Below are 20,704 nucleotides of genomic sequence, written 5' to 3' on the forward strand. Positions count from 1 at the left end.
GGTTAGGCCTCTTCAGCTTGGAGAAAAGAGAGCCGAGGAGAAATATGATAAGAGGTTTATAAAATGAGTGGAACTGAACTAGTAAATATTAATCAGCTGTTTACTCTTTCAAAAGCTAGAAAGACAATGAAGTTACTAAATAATATTTAAAACTAATAAGATAAAATATTTTTTTGCTCAACATATAATTAATATCTGGAATTCATTGACACAGGATGTGGTGAAAGTTAGTGTAGCTGCATTTAAAAACTGTTTGGACAAATTCTTGGAGGAAAAGTCCATAAATCATTATTAAGGGGGAGTTGCACATATCCACTGCTTATTCTTGGGATAAGCAACTTGGAATTCTGCCAGGTACTTGTGACCCGGATTGGCCACTGTTGGAAACAGGGTACTGGACTTGATGGACCCTTGGTCTGACCCAGTAAAAGAGCTTTAGTGTATTACAAATGCAGATCACAGGACCATAGGTGCTCTTCCAAACTGTTTGGTTTTTACAACTCTAATAGATTAGAATGCCAGTAGCAAAATGAACTCTCTCTCTGCATTTGGATAATGTCACACATATAGCACAGTTATGTTACACAATGACAAGCACTGACTCATCCAGTTTGTGCAACAGCAGCCTTCATAGCACACATACGTAATGTGCCCATCGAAGAAATCTGCAAAACAGCTGCTAGTCCTCTGTACGTACCTTCACATCTCACTATTGCCTGGATGAATTTGCAGACAGCTCAGTAGGACAAGAAGTGTTGCATCACTTAACATCCTGGTGATTGCTGTCCACAGATTTGTCCGGGTTGCAAAAAAAAAAAACAAAAAACAAGACAAAACAATTGGTGGCAACCCTCCAGCTAGAGACTCCCCATTCAGCATGGCTAACTCATCCTGCTTGTTGAGGGGGGGAAAAGCAATTTTGCTTACAATAAATGGTGTTTTCCATAGGATAAATTAGCCATGCATGCCCACCCTCTTCCCTGGACAGCAAATGTATGTAGATATAAAGTTTCTCTACTTGGATATAGACTGAGGAGACTTCCAAAACACTCAATCAAGTTGGAACTGCCGCACATACCCAGCAGAGCAAAAAACTCTACAAGCTTTGAGAGACAGCTCCTCCTAGAGCTGCCTGATGTTGTTACCCATTCAGCATGGCTAACTCATCCTGCTATCTATGGAAAAATTATTTACAGTAAGTAAACTTGCTTTTGTCTTTTTTCTTTAAAGTGCATGGGTGGGGATGCCCTTCCAATCATGATTTAAGAACATAAGAACATAAGAAAATGCCATACTGGGTCAGACCAAGGGTCCATCAAGCCCAGCATCCTGTTTCCAACAGTGGCCAATCCAGGCCATAAGAACCTGGCAAGTACCCAAAAACTAAGTCTATTCCATGTAACCATTGCTAATGGCAGTGGCTATTCTCTAAGTGAACTTAATAGCAGGTAATGGACTTCTCCTCCAAGAACTTATCCAATCCTTTTTTAAACACAGCTATACTAACTGCACGAACCACATTCTCTGGCAACAAATTCCAGAGTTTAATTGTGCGTTGAGTAAAAAAGAACTTTCTCCGATTAGTTTTAAATGTGCCCCATGCTAACTTCATGGAGTGTCCCCTAGTCCTTCTACTATCCGAAAGAGTAAATAACCGATTCACATCTACCCGTTCTAGACCTCTCATGATTTTAAACACCTCTATCATATCCCCCCTCAGTCGTCTCTTCTCCAAGCTGAAAAGTCCTAACCTCTTTAGTCTTTCCTCATAGGGGAGTTGTTCCATTCCCCTTATCATTTTGGTAGCCCTTCTCTGTACCTTCTCCATCGCAATTATATCTTTTTTGAGATGCGGCGACCAGAATTGTACACAGTATTCAAGGTGCGGTCTCACCATGGAGCGATACAGAGGCATTATGACATTTTCCGTTTTATTCATCATTCCTTTTCTAATAATTCCCAACATTCTGTTTGCTTTTTTGAATGCCGCAGCACACTGAACCGACGATTTCAATGTGTTATCTACTATGACACCTAGATCTCTTTCTTGGGTTGTAGCACCTAATATGGAACCCAACATCGTGTAATTATAGCATGGGTTATTTTTCCCTATATGCATCACCTTGCACTTATCCACATTAAATTTCATCTGCCATTTGGATGCCCAATTTTCCAGTCTCACAAGGTCTTCCTGCAATTTATCACAATCTGCTTTAATGTGGCACATTTGGTCCAGAGAGAGAGAGGTTGGGTTCCTGATGCAAGGCTTCCTATTACTCATGAGTTGTTATTGTAGCTGTGGGAGAAATTGTTGTTTGTTTTTTAGACTATGAGGGGTGTCTTTTTCATATGGCCTTTGTTTTGGCCTTTTTTGGGGGGCTTTTCGGATTGAAGTTGACCGTTTGGGACTGTTGCGAGATTGTGGTGTTGCTCGCGGAGATGGTGTATTTGAAGATTCATCGTTCTAAGACTGATCAGGCTGGTAGGGGTGCGTGGTTGACTCTGGCAGCTATGTTTGGTTTGGCAACTTGTCCAGTAAACAATGTTCGTAGCTTTACGACCGTTCAGCCTGCAGGTGGATTGCAATTTTTAGTGCATGAGGATAGTGGTCCTTTGACTAGATATCAATTGACTGTAGTCTTGTGGTCTATGCTGGGTTTGGATGCTGCTCATTATGGGACTCATTCCTTCCGTATTGGTGTGGCCGCTTCGACTGCTGTGCTGGGGTTGTCGGAGGATGTTATACAACGTATTGGCTGCAGGAGGTCTGATGCCTTTGAGTTGTACATATGGATGTGACTGGAAGGGGGTGTGGATCTGGAACTGTTTTAATGTTTGTGTTTTGTAGGTCAAGGGAGAGATGAATGAAGTTGCTGGATCACTGGGCATTCCTATGTAGTTTGGGTGCATATGGGTGCCTTACAGCATCTTTATGGACTACACTTGGGTTTCGCAGTCTGTGGAGTGCGGGTGTGCTGTTTGTCATGGGATGTGTTGGGACCCAGTTGCTTCCTTTTCTCCAAGAGTTGCTGCAGGCTTGAGCACAGCCAATGGCACAGATGGTCCATCTTGGGGTTAATGATCTGGGGAAATGGTTCTGCCGTCAGTTGCTGGATGCTTTTCAGAAAGATTTATCTACTATCATGTTATGGCTGCCTGCTCCAGTAATTTTTTTAGTCTGACATTCTAAGGCCAGTGTTTGTGGATCAGGTTCTTTGGGGTCACAGTCAGGCTAAGTTTTAACCAACAAACTGGTTCCTGGTTGTGTAAACAGGGGGGTAGGCATTTAAAGCATGATTGGGCGTGAGGTGTTTATGCTGGCTTGTTTAGGCCAGATGGGGTTCATTTATCTGTCTGGCAAGGTTTATTAAATAATGCCTTCCAGGAGAACTTGGACAATGTCATTCAGATGGAATCTCGGCCACAGCTTGGGGGGGGGGGGGGGGTTTCACGGGGATAGATCTTTGACTACTTTGTGACTGTGGCAGTGTTACCTGAGTGGATTCTGTATTGGGTTTCTTGGCTAGATTGGTCAGAAGAGCTGATTTTGATTGTTCCTCATGTTGATAGAAGGTGTGGCTGGTTTAATTGGACATGTGTAGGTGCCTTAATTGCATGCTGGGTAGCCTGGGGGGTGGGTGTCTTGCTGGGATGTGGCATATGCTCACTGGGCAACAAGTTAGGTGTGTGATATTTTTACATTCGGGTATATTTATATATAAATGTGAAATAAAGCTTCAGCCTTTTGATTCCAACAGTTATTTGTTGATTTGTTGGTATGTGGACTTTATTCAGTGTGAAGAGAGAGGGTGCGAGTGGCCCTGGTAGTACTGGATGCCCATATTAGATGAGTGGAGGGAGACACAGCAACAGTTGGTACAAATACTTTAATCAAACTGCAGGAAGTAAAACAGAAAACTGTATTAAAGCGCACAAGCACAGTGAGGGCCAGACCAAGCTGCAACTAAGAATTTTTAACACCTGAGTGCACTATAAAAAAAAAAAATCCTTTAGTGCATCAGGCCCAAAGAAATCCACCCAAGGTAAAGGGGATGTTCAATCTTCTGCCTAAGTAGAACACTGAATGTCCTTTTTGAGAGGGACATTGATAGTAGAGTCCTTACCATCACTAGAGAACAACTTTCTTCTATTTAGATTGCTGGAGAAAGTGATTCTAAGACCTCATAATATCCAAGGGTGAGGGACAGTATGATGGAAGAATACAAGTGCAAGAATGATTTTACAGTGGAAGGATAGCTGGGAAGAATGATTCAAGAAACAAGAGGCTATCCACTGGCAAAATAATCTATACTGTGAGGATACCCAAGGAAGCAGGTGTGAACACAGGAAATAACCAATAGGTAGATGACCAGTGGAAGAGTTTAATTATATAGATGCCTAACAGAGAATACATACAGTAAAATAATGACCGAAGTCAGAGATGGCAAAGTCCTCGAGTGCCACAAACAGGCCAGGTCTTCAGGATTTCTGCAATGAATATGCATGAGCAAGAATGGCATGCGCTGTTTCCAATGTATGCAAACCTCAAGCATATTCTTTGCGGAAATCCTGAAAACCTGGCCTGGCTTGTGGCACTTAAGGACTAGAGTTTTGCCCTCCATGACCTATGTGGATAGTTAGTGAAGAGGATACATACTGGAATCATATGTAGGAGCCAGGGTATTTATTAGGAAGTTAGTCAAAGGAGAGTGATTTTGCTGGGAAGGGGGTATGGTAGATGATATGCATTAAAGTATTTATTTAAAATCACTTGTATCCTGTGCCCTCCAAAGTGTGGGGTGGGAAACCTAAAAACATCCATAAAATTCATAATAAAAATCGGTACATACATATCTAAACAACTTAAGACAAGATTAACACACACTTATTAAAAGATGACATGATAACTGATCAATTGCTGGAATCAGTACTAGAACAAAATGTTGTGAATCCTGTTGCCTAAACAAACTTCATACATTACAATGAATGGCATTTCAAAAGCAAACATGAGAAGACAATTTCGTAAAGACTTTCAATTACCAGTGACCCTACCTGAATGCATATATGGGCCCACACTTAATTGACAGTGCTGGGTGTCAAATGGAAACTTGCTGACGTCTAGGTTGCAAGTTGAAATTATTTGAAGGGGGTTGGACATGCTTATGGTTCCATCATAAGCAACCACTGCATAGGGTAACTTAGGTGCTTTATCTTCACTAGTCCTAAATAAAACAGTTTTAAGAAAAATCATTCTCAGTCCATTGCTACATAATTTACCATGAATAAGAGAGATCTTATTTAATGCCAGAGTTGTTAAATATACAAATGAGTGTGTTTTCATAGAGAGTTTTAATTGCATGCCTAATGAGTTCCTGAGGAGCCCTGCCTCACTGTCCTTTATTCATAACTCGGCCTCCTCTCCCCCCCCCCCCCCCCCTCTATATTTTCCCTTTATTAGTTTTCTGACAAACAGAATGACCTGCAACGATAAACGCAGTAGGATCTTACTGTTGGTGAATGACGATGTCTGGGACCCAGAACAGCTTCACGGGCAGTGTAATATGGGTGATATTACAGAAGTCCCTAGGGTTCCAAGACACAAATTCATTTGTCCATTCCTGGAACATAGAGTTTTCCTTATGTTAAATTAGAAGGCACGGTTGTGTGTCGGCAGAAGAAAAAGTTGCTAAAAACACAAAGATTCTTACCACTGTCAGCATGCCAAAAAAGGTTACAGTTTCTAACTTTTCGACCTAGAGAAGTAAAACTGAGAACAAGTTAGTGTGATGAAATGAATCAGATTATTTTCAATTCCTATCGCAGCCTAACCTCGACACACTGTCGACAGGCAAGGTTCACCCAGTGCGCTGTAACACGCGATAAGGATTTACTACGCTCTCAGAAGCGTCTTGTAATAAATAAATAATAAAAGGATATACTAAACCAAGACACTGAATCATATTTTGGAAGAAAATGCTGTGCTAATGAGCGGTTCACGGCAGCATGATAAAGCACGACAAGCCTCAGATCTGTTGTGAATCGTGATCTATAGGTGACCCTAATCACAGGAGCTATTGGGCTGGCTTTAGACGGAGACCTCAGACCATAAGACGTGTAAGCTGGCAGGAGCCGCGAACCGAGCCACAGGGTTATGGGGACCAACCCTAAACTGTCGTCCGAGATTTTGTTTGTTTTTTTTTAAATACGATACTTTTTCAATAGGAACATCGAAACTCTGGTATCTCGGTTGCAATAAGCTGACGAGAGACAGAGATTGAAAATCGTGCCTTAGATTTCAGCTGAGGGGAACGTACGTCGAGGTTGGTGCTCTCAAGCGGATGCCCCACCTATTTCCTGGTCCCAGTGAAAGCTATTTCCTGTATTTACCCGCTTTATCAGTATCGGAAATGTCGTCCTCCTAAAACCCAGTGAATCGATCTTTCCAGCACACAGAGCGTAATTCTCTCTCTTCCTTTTCCCCTGACACCCCCCCCTATTTCTTTCGGAATAAAAGCGCACAAACCCTTTCTTGCTAATCAGAAGCGAAGGTTAACGCGCTAGTTACAGCCCGGGGCAGTGCCTATTGAGCGGATCTACTTACCACCGAAAGAATGGAAACCAGAATGAAGTCCAGTCTGACTTCCAAGGGCTCTCGCCAGTTTTTCTTAGGTATAGTATAGGTCAAAAGATCCTGTCGGGAAGAGATGTTGAGATACTCGGCGATGTCGTGGTACTTACAGGTCCGGTTCGGAGCAACCCCCTCTGTGAAGGAATCACACATGAATTAAAATAACTAAGGAGGCTCCCACGCCTTGCCGAGACGTGAGCCCCCACCGAGAGTCTCGGAGTAAAAATACTGCAATCGGTCCACAATGAAGGGAATAATAACCGGCAGTATTTTATACACTTCCAAAGTGAAATTCGCATTGACAGGTCACTGAGGCATTTTCACACTGCCATCCGCTGCCATTTGTGTTTTTGTGGCAGGCGCGAGTATCCTGGGGTCGCCGCATAAAAATTGAAAATCTTGGCTTTTGCCCACTTGTTTAGCATCTCTGAACGCAGCGTTTTCCAACCTTTTCAAGCCCCCATGAATCGTCTACCTAATCCCTAGTTTTATTCGTTCTTTCTTCCTTCCTTTCCCCTTCTGTATACGGGACCATGTAATAATCACTAAAGGATAAGTTACATTTATAGAATGAGTCCTAGACTCAAAACTGCTATAGAATTGACCTGGACATGATAGTGTTCACACTCATTTAACAACTAACATTGATTAAAAACTATGTTACCGAACCTTATGGCACCTGTGTAAACTGATAGATTTTAATAGCATTACCTTTTTGTGCCTTACTGTAAACCGTTGTGACGGTACCCACCTTAACGACGGTATAGAAAAAGATTTAAATAAAATAAATAAATACTCTTGTTTATTTTATTTTATTTTTTAAGTTCTTGGAGGTATTACTGGCACCAGAGAAATCTGTTTACCATAAAACAATACATGCAACAGATTAGTTAAACTAGTAACACGGTATATAGTTTTGGCCATATGTACGTTTTCACAAAATCCCAGGGTTACCGACAAGAAAGAAAAAAAAACCCAAAACTGTCTACACTTTACCCATGTAAGCCTGGACACATTTTGCTGAGTTTAAGGGTCTCAAAACCTTACCCAGAACTTCCTTACCTGGTACCAGTGTCAGAAGAATCGCTGTTAGGGTGACTTTCCACATCTTTCTTACCGTCTTCTCTCCTAATGATAATCTAAATCACATCAGACCTGGCCTCCTGCTTGATCTGAAGATGCATTTATAAGTGATGGGGTGGGGGGTGGAGAAGGAGTAATGCAGAATTCACTTAAAAGGAAGAGGCATAGCCTAGATGAAGAATTTTAATTGCATGGCTCTCTCTAACGACTACTAAATGCACTCTGTGCGCTTTGAGATTAGCCCAATCAGTTTAAGTGGTGCTTCCCCCAAATATAATATTATATTGATACATTTCATAGCGTAATTAGATTTCAATACATGAGGGAAAACGTTATGAACATCTTTTTTTTTTTTCCTTCCGGGTCTTTCATGTCCATTCTTGGATATGTGCCTATCTCAGACCCCATCTTGTCTCTGTCTATGCACTTTTCAGTTGAGAATATGTCCTCTGGCTAAAAGAACTCCCCCATTTTCGAAGTCAAAGCCCCAGGCCTAATTCCTGGAGCTGGTAACATCTTAGATCAGGCTTGCCTCAGTGAGGCTGCTCCTTGCCCGGTCTCTGAGAAGACATAGTTCTTCAGTAGTATCTGTACAGTGTCCTCCTACATTCTTTCAATAATAACCTTTATTATTTTATTTTCTGTTCTATAATTTTTTAAAGGAAAAAAAAAAGGCTGGGTGAGGTAAATATTTCTACAGAGCGTAACCTGAGCTTGCTCTAATTGTCTGAAAGGGATAGGAGAAAACATTTCCTATTTATCATTTTCATAGACTGGCAGGTGGCTGCCCTGGCTATCAAGCCCAAAGGGGCATCATCTGCAAGGCTGCTTTTATCTGTGGGTATAAGCACATAAGGCTCTGCACTGATGACTTTATTGACCAATTCCCAAATCTCAAGCAGCAGAGATGAATCCTCTACTTCTTACTCCAGCCCCTCCCTTCCTGAGCAACATGCAAGGAACTGGATGGAGGTGGCTGTGAGCCTGGAGTAGACAGAACACAGTGCAAAGCAAAGTGGAGCCCTTCCTAATCCAGTCCCTTCTCCTCTCTTGTTCTTCCTCTCTCCTGCTAACTGAAGGGAACAGAAAGTTGTGTATGTGTGAGGGTGGGGAGGACTGGAGAAGACAGCAGAACAAAGAAGAATTCCGTTTATATCTGCATATTTCTATTTCTAATTTGTGATCCCTTATTCTGTATTTTGGTGAGGGCCTGTCTGTGTTCTATATGTGTGACGGAGGTGAAGTATTCTGCTGGTATGTAGGCTCTGTGTAGGGGTCTGTAGTGGTTCAGCTGTTTTCCCATTAGAAAATCTGTTGGGGTTTTAGGCTCAGGTGGCACATTTTACAGTGTTGCCTTTTCAGGCAGGGTTATTGCTGTACTGGTATGGCAGGTGTTATGAAAAAAAAAAGTTACAAACACCACAACGAACAAGAGACCGAAAGTTCTTTTTTACTGTTAATCCTTTATTGATTCATCTGCAGATGGGGAACCAGCAAGTACTACTAACTGACTCTGAATCAACATGACATATGCAAGATTTACATACACTTTCTTACCAAGAGACAACGTTAAGATACGGACTTTTGATGAAGATAAAAGGGTGAAGACGTACATATTACTAAGCCCCTTCTTGGGAAAACTAAACTAACCTTGAAAACATTTACAGGGAGGGCAGGTTCATAGCCTTCCTTAATCACACGGAGGAAATGAAACATTTGTTCATATTGTTATACCAGGCTTGAGCTGTTTCCTAGGCTCCACAATTTGTAAATGCTTGAGTAAACATTGTATTTTACCTTGACATCCTTTATACAAAGAGGATCGTCACCATTTTAACTATTTTAGGCCCTCCTTGGAGCCTAGAAAAGTGAGGGGTGACCTTAGAACTAAGGGGTATCTAAGATGGTCACTCATAGCACATAATTTACCAAACTCTTCATCTAGGGACGTTTTGTGGGGCATTGCAAGAGTTGCTGACAGCATTATTTTAGGGATGCTTTTTTTTTTTTTTTTACATAGCATTAATATAAATACAAGATGAGAAGAAATACAATCACAGTAAAAAGCATCATTAATAACCTTTGGCACACATTCTACCTGAACCCAAAAAGTCTCAGGAAGGGTTTTCGGTGTCAGTAAAGTGGATTAGACATGATAGCAAAGTTTCTATGATCAGCATATGATCTCTAATGCTTCCATCATTATTAATACAGGAGCAACAAGAAGAGTTAATACATTTACAGACCCCTCCTTTGCGAGCATGTAACATATCTAAAGACGCATGATTATCTAAAACTACTTCTTTAAGAGACTTGATGACCTGTTGCATTAATCCTACAATTTTCATTGTCTTATTCATAGTGACTTCCACAGTGGCAGAAAGATTTTTTTTTAAGTATTTTCAAGTTCAAAAACTCTTAAACCAGGAAAAAAGGTCCTTAAAATGTGATGAAAGGGGTTGTCATCTAATTGAAAGTCCAGCAAAGCCCGCTGTCTTCTCTTAGAAGTAAGCCAGTTCCAATGATGCTTGTCCAGGGAACACAGAGGAATAATATATCCAAAGGAAAGTTGAACAGTAGTATTAAAGGAAATAGTCTTGACTGCTCCCCAGTATTATAAACAGATAACCTGCTGTTATTTACACTTACCTCAGGAGTTTCAAAGTAAATTTTGGAGATGTTTCCCCCCCCCCCCCCCGGTGACAACAGAGAAGCCCAACACCAAGCCTTTGCAAGCAGGTACATGGGGGAAGGGGTATACTCATCACGAGTGTAATTACCAGAACATCTGAGATTGTGCACATCGCCAGTGGAACATGTCCCTCGGATGGGGTTTCTGGCTTTCGTAGGGCACAACTGACGAACGGAATGTACTGAACCGCTACCCCCACCATAATTGCAATGAGGCAGAGTCCTGTTAAAGCATGAAGGACAGGTGGGACACTTGGGTCAACAGTCCCCACAATACGAAGGATGTGCTCCAGGAAGGACCACCATCTTGTTGTTGTTGACCTTGGACAAGTGGACAGTCATATTTAGTTCATGATCAAAAGCATATATGTAAAAAGTCCCATTGAGTGGACAAGCAGCATTTCATCACACCGTAGGACCCTTTTATTGTTGGTTGCTGTCATTATGTCAGTACAGTTTGCCCAGAGTGTGGCATTCTCAGGTTGAAAACACCAGCCTGCCTGTTTGGTGTGTAGAGGTAGGGCATAAGGGGTTAGAATGGGTGAAAGAGACAACAACAGTGGATGCAAGGTAGGTAGCTTGGTTAAGGATGGAAAATTCATTAAAAAGAATTGGAGTAAATCCAGAGCCATCCAACTTCATAAGGTAGCATAGCCAGCAGTCTGAAAGATTCAGAGACTCCTGCAGTGTCTTGGTATAAGCCAGGTACGTCTGCACATGTGGACCCAAATCTGGCCATGCTACTGGGGAGTGCAGACAGATCAGGAGCGGAAGCAGTACAATGTCGCTGGAGGCCCAAAATAAGTCTCTTAAAAGTGGTGGCAAAGGCCCAGGGATATAAAGTCAATGAGTAGGTGCTTACTGTTAACTCAGCACTGTCGGCTTTCTTACAGCGTGAAAGATGTACCCACGTGGGATGTCCTAATGTCACAGCACAATGTGAAGTTAACAGTTTCTGAAAGTACCCCTTCCACCTGGAGACCAGGGAATTCTTTCACCGAAAAATCTTCAGAAAAACAAAATCACCTGGTTGCACACTCTCTCAGCAGGCACTGGATCCACTGGAAGAAAAGATGCTCGTACTTTCTACTACTGTGAAGCCACTACTTTCAGTAAGGTAAACAGATAATGATTCAGAAACTTCTCCTGAGAAAATATGAGAGCAGTAGAAGGTTATGGAACAAGGCCAACAGCCGTTGGCCAACCAGTAATTATCTCAAATGGAGTGAGTCCTGCTTTGAATGTGGCAATCCCTCAAGACCATTAATGCTAAAGGGAGGGCCTGTATCCAGGTTAATTTTGATGAGGCCATTATAATACCCAGCTTCATTTTTAACCTACCATTGACATTCTCTATAAGGGCAGAGGCTTGTAAGGGTTGTGAAACCTGAAAGATATACCCAGAACCTTACTTAATTATACTACTATGTCATTTACAAAATGTGTCCACTGATCACTATCAATTGACTCTGGGATCCCATACCTTGGGATAAATTCTCTTTCTAAAATCTTAGCTACAGATGCAGCATCTGCCTTTACCACAGGAAAAGCCTCTCCCCATCCCGAGAAACAGGAAATCATTGTTAATGCATATTTATAATTCTGACACAAAGGCAACTCAATGAAATCAATCTAGATTTGTAAAAAGGGGCCATGGGGGAGCTTCAAATACACAGGTGGGATAACCAAACCTTTGGATACCTTGTATAAATTACACTGCATACACTGAGAACATATTGTAGTAGCCAAAGCCTTGTGTTGGAGTCATTTTTTGATATGTTGACAGAGGATTTATGTAGAGGTTAAGCTGAATGGATGCAGAGTTCTCACCCAGACACAGATTAGTTTGAAGGCCACAGGCCAGCCTCTGAGTGAACTCATATTTACTGTTTTGCACAATGAAATGCTTATGAACAGGCAAGAGTCTGTTTGTTCTAGTTATTCCAGTAGGTCTATGATGAGAAAGCAAGCAATTAACTTATACTAAAGGCTGAGAGAGAGTGAAGCCCACACAGCTGTGCCTGAAATTGTTAAGAACTCAGAGGGAGAGAATATCACTGCTTTTCCCAGGCATTTATGGGGGATTTTAAATCCCCGTCGTGTGGAAATCCCGGGAGATATGTGTGTGGCTGGGCTGCGCAAACACAGAGCATATTTTCAAAATGGCCTGGCCTCATGAGTATCTCCCAGTATGTGCTGAAGTGCTGGGAATTTAAAAAGCGGCTGGCTGGAGGAGGGCTGGGGATGGGGTCTGGGCAGGGGTGGAGGCCAGTCAAGCAGCGTGTGCTGGCAGCTGACCAGCACGCGGAACTTAATCCTGCTTGGAGGAGCAGGTAAGGTCAATACCAAAAAAAAAAAAATAGAGTAGGTAGCTCGGGTTTAGGGGCCGGGGAGGATAGGGGAAAAGGGAGGAAGGTTAGTTAGAGGGAAAGGGAAGTTCCCTTCGAGTCCGCTCCTTTATTGGAGTGGACTGGGAGGGAACTGGGCAAAGGCCCGATCTCATTGCCGTGCGTTTTTTTTAAAATAAAATACCCTCCTTGCACGTGCAAGTCAGAACCTGCACGCACTGATACAAAATCAGGCGCGCATGTGCTTGTGGGTATCAGACTTTATAAAATCAGTACGTCCATGTGCGTGCGTTGGGAACCGTGCCACATGGACACCCACATGGCCCTTTAAAAATGTACCCCTTAGTGTATAAGAAGAAATAGCAGAGAGGGAGAGAGTGCTTCTGGATGTGATAGCATAGGCTGATCCTTTGGAAACATGCAAGCTTTATATATATATAGCAATTGTTATTATCTACCATTACTTCTGTATGATCTGATTTTATTTGTTCTATCGCTCAAGCAAACTTACGTTCCTAAGTACCTGGAACCATGATGTACTGAATCAAAGTTTGCTTGTGGCTATTTGTGAGGGAATAAACTCCTGGGTTCAAGCCCCCAGGGATAACCCCAGTAATTGTGTGTGTTTATATTGGGTAAACCCCCAAGGTAGTCCTGTGTGCATGCAGGCGATAAGCCCCTCAGGTAGCCCCCAGTTTAGACCTCCGTGAGATTATTGCCCCAGGTCAGAGCCCCTGGGCAGAATGCCAGTGTGCACGGTCTGAACCCAGAACACCTTGACCACTGAAATCATACCCCACAAATGCTGAAAAAACATGGTGATCCATGGTGAAGGAGCTGCATGAGAAACCTGATATTTTGTGAGTAAAATATTGGGCAATACAAATCATGGGGTGGGGGGGGGGGGGGCTACCTCACCATTCAAGCCAAACCACAATTTATCATGTCCTTTATTTTTTACTGTAACCCCTCCTTTTGCCCGTTGCTTCCAATCATCCTTATCCCGTGCTTGCCACTGAACTAAATTGTCAAAATTAAAGTCTGCATTTTCACTAGGCAGTATTTGTAAAATTAGCTGGTGTTCAACAGCTCCTACAATGTAACTTGACAAGGCCACATATTTAGCTGCCTGATCTGCCAGGTTGTTGCCCTTGGTTACATCTGATTATCCAACTTTCAGTGAACCTGTATCATCATGGAGAGCGGAGCCATCTACAAAATAAACTGCATCAGTGTTAGAAAGAGAGGCATTTTTTAAGCCTTCTCCTGGGCTGTAGTTCATACTCCAGTGACAGACATAACATACAATCAGAAAAAATAAAAAAAGAATTTAAAAAAATCAAAATAATTTCAATAATTAAATGTTAAACAAAAATTAATATTTATTAAGATCACTTGGGAAACCTCCACTTTGAAACCAGACCAAAAGGCATTTTGCGAATCCTTGTGTTTTGGATATAAAAAAAAAAATCTTAAATGTGTGTCAGTTGAAGTAAAAAATTGTAACTAGAATATATGAAACTATAAATACTATAAATCATTTGTAATTCTGAATCTGTAAATGTAAAACCGTCCAGGAAATATTTCTATATGATTAACTCTAACTACAAACGCTTAGAAAAACAGGGGTGTAATACATCTGGTATCATTAGGATATGACAATTTTAAACTGAATTTATATATTTTTCAACTACTTAATTAAATGACTCTTAATTTTAGTCCGTTTTTCTTACACATTACCATGCCATAATTCACTCCGGGCTGGATTCATCATTCTACACAGAATGATGAATCCCGCGAAAAAGGGGGAGGGGTGAAGGGGGGCTGGGCCTGAGAAAGGCCGCAGCCGTTCGCACCGCAGCGGTGTGATTTCACTGGCCGGCTGCAGCCTTTCCCACAAATAGCGCCACCGTAAAAGGTGGTGCTATTCGCCGCGCTACTGCCGGCGATAATGTCCCTCACATTATCGCCGGCAGCAGTGCCGCAGCCGACTCCTCCGCTCCCCGTCCTGACTCCTCCCCTCCAGCTTATTTGCATCGTATCGCACACGAAAAGCCCTTTTCGCGTGCGTTAGGGCCTTATCCCATGTGTTTAGAAAATAACCCCCTCCATTTCTTACACTTCCTTTCACCTTCAAATAACTTCCAGTAGTAGCCCTCTGTTCAAACAAGCAAAACTCTTCCCAAAAAAGGAGAGCTCATTCAATTCTTCTTTGAAGAGAAAAAAAAAACAATCATCATAACAATGTCCTTAAAAAAATATATCAAACAGTTAATTTTAAAGTCCTTAAAGCTCGTATGAATCTATTAAGATGTCTGAGAAACAGTTTATATTAGTGCTTTGTAATATGAAGTTAATCAAAACAAATTGTTACTGGTATAGGGTATCAAATAATAATTTCAAATTAATGCATATAAAGGGGTAGATTTTCAAATGTGCACACGTCCATGTATGCACGCACATGGATGTGCCAATTTTCTAATGTGCGCATGTTAGAAAATCCATGGACTTTGCGCACATGCACGCCAGATTTTATAATCCACGTGCGTATGTGCGGGCAAGGGGGGGACTTTTGCAATTTCCACATGGTGACTCATGCCTGCCTTCCCCAGTTCCCTCCCTCCCTACCTAACCTTCTTTCCCCCTTCCTCTCTCCTCCCCATCCCCGAAACCCTACCTATTCTTTTTTTGTTTGTTTGTTTTATTACTTACTTCAGGGCTCGACCGGAAGTAAGGTGCATGCACTAGCAGCCAAGTCTTCGCGACAGTTATCAATGGCACTGTCCTGGCCCACCCTCTGCCCTACCCCTCCCTGCCCAGAACATGCCCCCCGGCCCGCTCCATTGAAGAAGCCCGGCACTTATGCGCGTACCGGCTTTTATGCGTGTGGCTGGGCCCCTTTGATTCGCCGGAATTTACGCACATAGGGGTAGATTTTAAAAGCCCTGTGCACGTAAATCCTGCTTGATTTACGCGTGCAGGGCACTTGCGTGCCGGTGCGCCTATTTCGCATAGGCCGCCGGCGCGCACAAAGCCCCGGGACCACGTAAGTCCCGGGGCTTTGCTTGGGGGGGGGTGTCGGGGGCGGCGTGGTGTTCAGGGGGTGTCTGGGGGGCGTGACGGTGGTCCGTGGGCAGGGCCGGAGGCATGACGGTGGTCCAGGGGTGGGGACGAGTGCTTCGGCACAGGCAGGGAGCCGGCGACACCCGCAAGTAACTCAACGGAATATGTAGGGGAGGGGGATTTAGTTAGGGCTGGGGGGGTGGGTTAGATAGGGGAAGGGAGGGAAAGGTGGGGGTGACAAAAAAAAAAGTTCCCTCCGAGGCCGCTCTGATTTTCGAGCGCCCTCGGAGGGAACAGAGGCAGGCTGTGTGGCTCGGTGCGCGCAGGCTGCCGATTTTGCGCAGCCTTGCCCGCGCCGACCCCGGATTTTAAAAGATACGCGTGTCTACATGCGTACCTTTTAAAATCTGGCGTACTTTTGTTTGCGCCGGTTGCGCGAACAAAAGTACACGCGCGCGTACTTTTTTAAAATCTGCCCCATAGGGCTTTTAAAATCCGCCCTTAACTTTCCTAATTTGAAGTACCTCTGGCCAGAATAAAACACTTTTTCCTATTCAGTTTTTTTTCCTGCAATGATGAGTGATTTCCTGAGTGTGAGGTTACTTTAGATTCAATCTTATATAAACTAAGCATATTTTTAAATGATCAAAAAGAAAGAAAACAGAAGTAATATGATTATTAATCATAAAGGCAGTATTTTCAAGTACATGAATATATTAACTAGCAGGGAAATGAAAAGTGAAATAGTCCCTCAGAATGATTTTAAACATTCACAAAGCCCAAACATTACAATAATAATAATACCTTACAGGCAGCATTGCACCATAGATAATTCCTTTTAATTCAGAAACAAGGAAGAATATAAGAGCAATATATCATTTTCTGATATTCTGATGAAAGCAAGGTAACAAATTAAACAATCCTCACAGCCTTTGTAAAGCTAATTGTCATACAAAAATGTTTCCGATGAGCACATTTTACATAAACATTCTTCACAATTTTATAGTGCAGAGCAGGAAGCGGGAATGCTGATAGTATCCAAAATAGAAGCAGACAGTAAAAACAAACTTTCTTACTGTAGAAGCAACTCTAGAGTGCCTACAAATGTTGTTATTACAATAGGGTAAATCAAAATATTTTAGTTTACACTTCAATCAGTTTATTTATTGGCACCACACTTTCTTAATTGATATGTAAATTGATGGCACTGAGCTAGGACTAGCAACAGCTCCTGGAGAGTCATACTTCTCACAGCTGGGAGTGTACTTGCTGTGGGCAGAAGGGAGATTTATGGGACCCTTGGCTTGGGGTATAAATTAGCTTGATATGGGAGTCATCTAAGATATCCTATTCCTTTTCCTTACATGCAGGAGCTGTAGGTTGAATGCTGCCATATTCAATTTCCTTTTATCTGCTTCTGCAAACCAATCAACCATAACAGAAATTGTACAAGAACCTATTTTGTCTAAAGCTAAACACTGCTGCAGCTTTTCTAAATTGAAAGTTCCTTCAGCTGAAAACATTCCCTTAGTGGCATGATGCCTTTAATACACATATATTGTACTGTTTCTGGTCCATAATTCACATGTAGTGAGCGGGGGGTTCAGGAATTTCTTTAACTGGGTAGGTCCCCCAAAATTAGCAGCACACACTCTTTCATATCACAGACACATGCACTGTATCCAGGACCTCCCAGGCAGGAATCCTTATTTCTATCTCACACAAGCTTTTCTCCCGGGGGAGACCATGTGATCCGATGCACAAGTAGGACGTGTGTCTAGCTCACTCTTGACTCCCCCACCGATAACCGCTGCTTTTGGATCCATTTCTTGATGAATCTGGACCTCATAAATCCCCATCCGTGGCTACCCAACGTAGTATCGACGAGCTTTGGCACGGGAGCGGGGAGATGGCCAGCAAGCCGCAAAGGGAGAAGAAGATTCTGGGCAAAGCAGTGGAGCCCAAGATGGCCAATGTGCCACCAAGCCCGAACCAACGCAACAGTGTGAGCAATGGCATACTTGTGGAGGAGGTCACTCAGGAGATAGTCTTGGCTCTAGACATGTGATTTCAAGCCATCTCTCAACAAATTACCGCTGGCAATGAAACGCTACAAGAAATTAAAAAGCAAGTCGAAGAGACTCAAACCAGAATAACAGGCCTTGAAACGGATACCTCGGCCCTGCAGCAGAAACAGGGGGCATTGGAACAACAGGTGCAGGACCTGGCAACTAAAGTGGAGGACTTGGAAAACCAGTCTAGGAGGAACAAAATCCGTTTTGTGGGGTTTCCAGAGGCACTATCAGATCGCGATATTCACACACTACTGGAAGGCTGATTGCTGGAAGAACTGGACCTCTCCTCTCTCTGAGGCCAGTGTTTGGTGGAAAGAGCACATCGATTGGGAGCCCGGATCCCAGGGAACACCAGGGATCCCAGATCTGGGAACGCCAGGGATCTCAGAATAGTGATAGCCCGCTTTTTGAACTATTCGCACAAAATGGCTATACTTCAAGCATACAGGAAGAGCTCCTCACTACAGCATGAAAATTGTAAGATTCTAATTTTTTAAAGAGTTTTTGGCTATGATATCGTTGAAGCGGAAAGAACTCTTGGGGATTTGCGCCAATCTCTTTAAGAAGCAAATAAAGTTCGCACTGCAATATTCCGTGCGCCTAAGAATGGAATATAATGGCACATGGTGCATGTTTGAGTCGGCTGCAAGTGCCCAGCAGTTCCTGGACATTCAAGGGGTCAAGTGATGTTAAATTCTGCTGGAGCAACAACCTGTGCCTCCTCGCACAGAGGAATAGCAGAAGGGTAATTGAAACACTGAGTGGGGGCCAGTTAGCCATGAGCCCAGAATTGGCGGACACTCAGTAGTGGTACGGACTGAAAGTAGATTGTAATAATGGTTATTAGAGATTTTCAATATCAGTGGGGGAGCCGGAACGGATACAAAAGGTCTCTATGCCCCCAATTACTGGCAAGGTGCGGCGGAGTGGGGATATACAACCACAAGGGGTCAGGGGAGGGATAGGGGGAGGGGGGAGGGAAAGGGAAACTATATGTCCAACTAATTGAGAGCCTTAGGGGAAATGGTCTATCGGAGCTTATGATCGATGAAGGGAATTGTGTTCAGCCCCTAGGCTGGGGGTGGGTGGGACACAGTAGCATATAATATCTGGTATACATTGACACACCAATTCCATTACTGGATAATATATGGCTGATGGGCTTAGAATTCTCTGGTGGAATGTATCAGGTATTGGGTCCCCAATAAAACATACCAAACTTCTGACATCTATTCGTAAATGCAAAGTGCAAATAGCGTGTATTCAGGAGACTCATTTAAATGATCAAGAGCATAATAAGTTAAAAAAGAACTGGGTTGGGGAATTATATTTTTCTTCGGCTGTGCAAAGGAAAGGAGGAGTTGCAATTTTGATAGGGAAGCAGTTGGCATGGGAATGGTGTTCAACAATGAAATATCCCTTTGGCCATTACATCATACTGGTGGGGAGAATTCAGGGTTGTCCCATCACTATTTGCAGTGTATATGCCCCTAATACCTACTCCCATCCATTTTTCGTAAACTTAATGAATGAACTTCTTGTAAAAGCAGAGGGTCCTATGATAGTGAAGGAGGATTTCAACTGCATGGTTGATCCTACTCTGGACAGATCCTCTCAAGGGACGAGCCCCACAATGGGTAAGAATAAGGGTATCCCCTTTTTAAGTCAACAACTGCAATTTCCTGGCATGTAGCCAGATGGACTCAGTACAAATGGGATAGTATCCGCGTGCTAGCAGTTGGAGACGGATCTGACATCAGCATGGGGTATATAGCCCCACAGGAAGCGTAGCTACTCAGTAATTTCCGTCTCCAAAGCAGTTTGGAGTGCCTGCACGCTAGTTGGGCGTGCTTTCCAAGACTACTTTAATTTTTCTCTTTTCTTATCATTCTAGATTCTACTTTGTTTTTCCTGTCTATACAACTTTAGAGCCCCGCGCTCCTGCGGTAGATACCCAAGGGTTCCTCCCCCAGTTGAGCTCCCGGGGTGATTGCCGTGCTCCCCCGGCGGTGGAAGTCCTCGGTCCTGCCGAAGTGCGGCAGTGACACAGCCCCCGGGCGAGGTTCGGGTGAGGCATACGAGGCCCTCGGTCCCGGCGTGGACGAGGTAGCGGGTGCATATCCTCAATCGCGGCGGTGAGGTGGTCCCTCCCCCCGCAGCCGGAGACTGCCCGAGTTCCAGCCGGGAAGCGCCGCAGCTGGTAAGGAGTACGTCTCTTCCTATGGGTCTCCGAAGTACAGAGGATTGGCGGCGTGGCACGCCGTGGAGGACGCCATTTTGGGGCCTTGTTCAGGTACTCCGCGCCCGTAATAGGTGCGGCTTTCTTCCTCCTTGTGCGTATATGGCCGTGTTTCTGTGAATTGCTGAGCGCCTATTGAATGCCACTGAGCGTATATCGCTAGCCGCATATTGCTGAGAGCCTATTGCAGGCCATTGAGCGTATATTACTGACCGCATATTGCTGAAAGCCTATTGCATGCCATTGAGCGTATATTGCTGACCGCATATTGCTGAAAACCTCTTGAATGCCATTGAGCGTATATTGCTAACTGCATATTGCTGAAAGTCAATTGAGAGCCATTGAGCGTATATTGCTAACTGCATATTGCTGAAAGTCAATTGAGTGCCATTGAGCGTATATTACTAACTGCATATTGCTGAAAGCCTATTGAATGCCATAGAGCGTATATTGCTGACTGCATGTTGCTGAAAGTCAATTGAGTGCCATTGAGTGTCTATTCCTCACTGCTTATTGCTGAAAGCCTATCGAATGTCATAATGCATATGTGGCTGCCTGCATATTGCTGAGTGCCTAT

At 43.3% G+C, this 20,704-nt stretch overlaps 1 protein-coding gene across 3 annotated transcripts in view; it reads right to left on the minus strand.

Annotated features, from left to right (window-relative positions):
- Positions 1–20,704, minus strand: part of LOC115090908 (5-hydroxytryptamine receptor 3A-like) — a 79,600-nt gene that overhangs the window by 46,487 nt on the left and 12,409 nt on the right. For 2 of the 3 annotated variants that reach the window (XM_029600575.1, XM_029600573.1), the window contains exons 2-5: positions 6,602–6,762; positions 5,709–5,753; positions 5,509–5,618; positions 5,053–5,222 (exon numbers count right to left, since the gene is read on the minus strand). In XM_029600575.1, coding sequence (XP_029456435.1) covers positions 5,053–5,222; positions 5,509–5,618; positions 5,709–5,720 — 292 coding nt within the window. In that variant the 5' untranslated portion in view covers positions 5,721–5,753; positions 6,602–6,762. Of the gene's footprint in view, positions 1–5,052; positions 5,223–5,508; positions 5,619–5,708; positions 5,768–6,601; positions 6,763–20,704 lie in introns of all 3 variants that reach the window. The other variant, XM_029600574.1, reaches the window with a different exon arrangement.

The sequence above is a fragment of the Rhinatrema bivittatum genome, chromosome 4 (assembly GCF_901001135.1).
Source record: "Rhinatrema bivittatum chromosome 4, aRhiBiv1.1, whole genome shotgun sequence".
In the NCBI taxonomy this organism is placed as follows: Eukaryota; Metazoa; Chordata; class Amphibia; order Gymnophiona; family Rhinatrematidae; genus Rhinatrema; species Rhinatrema bivittatum.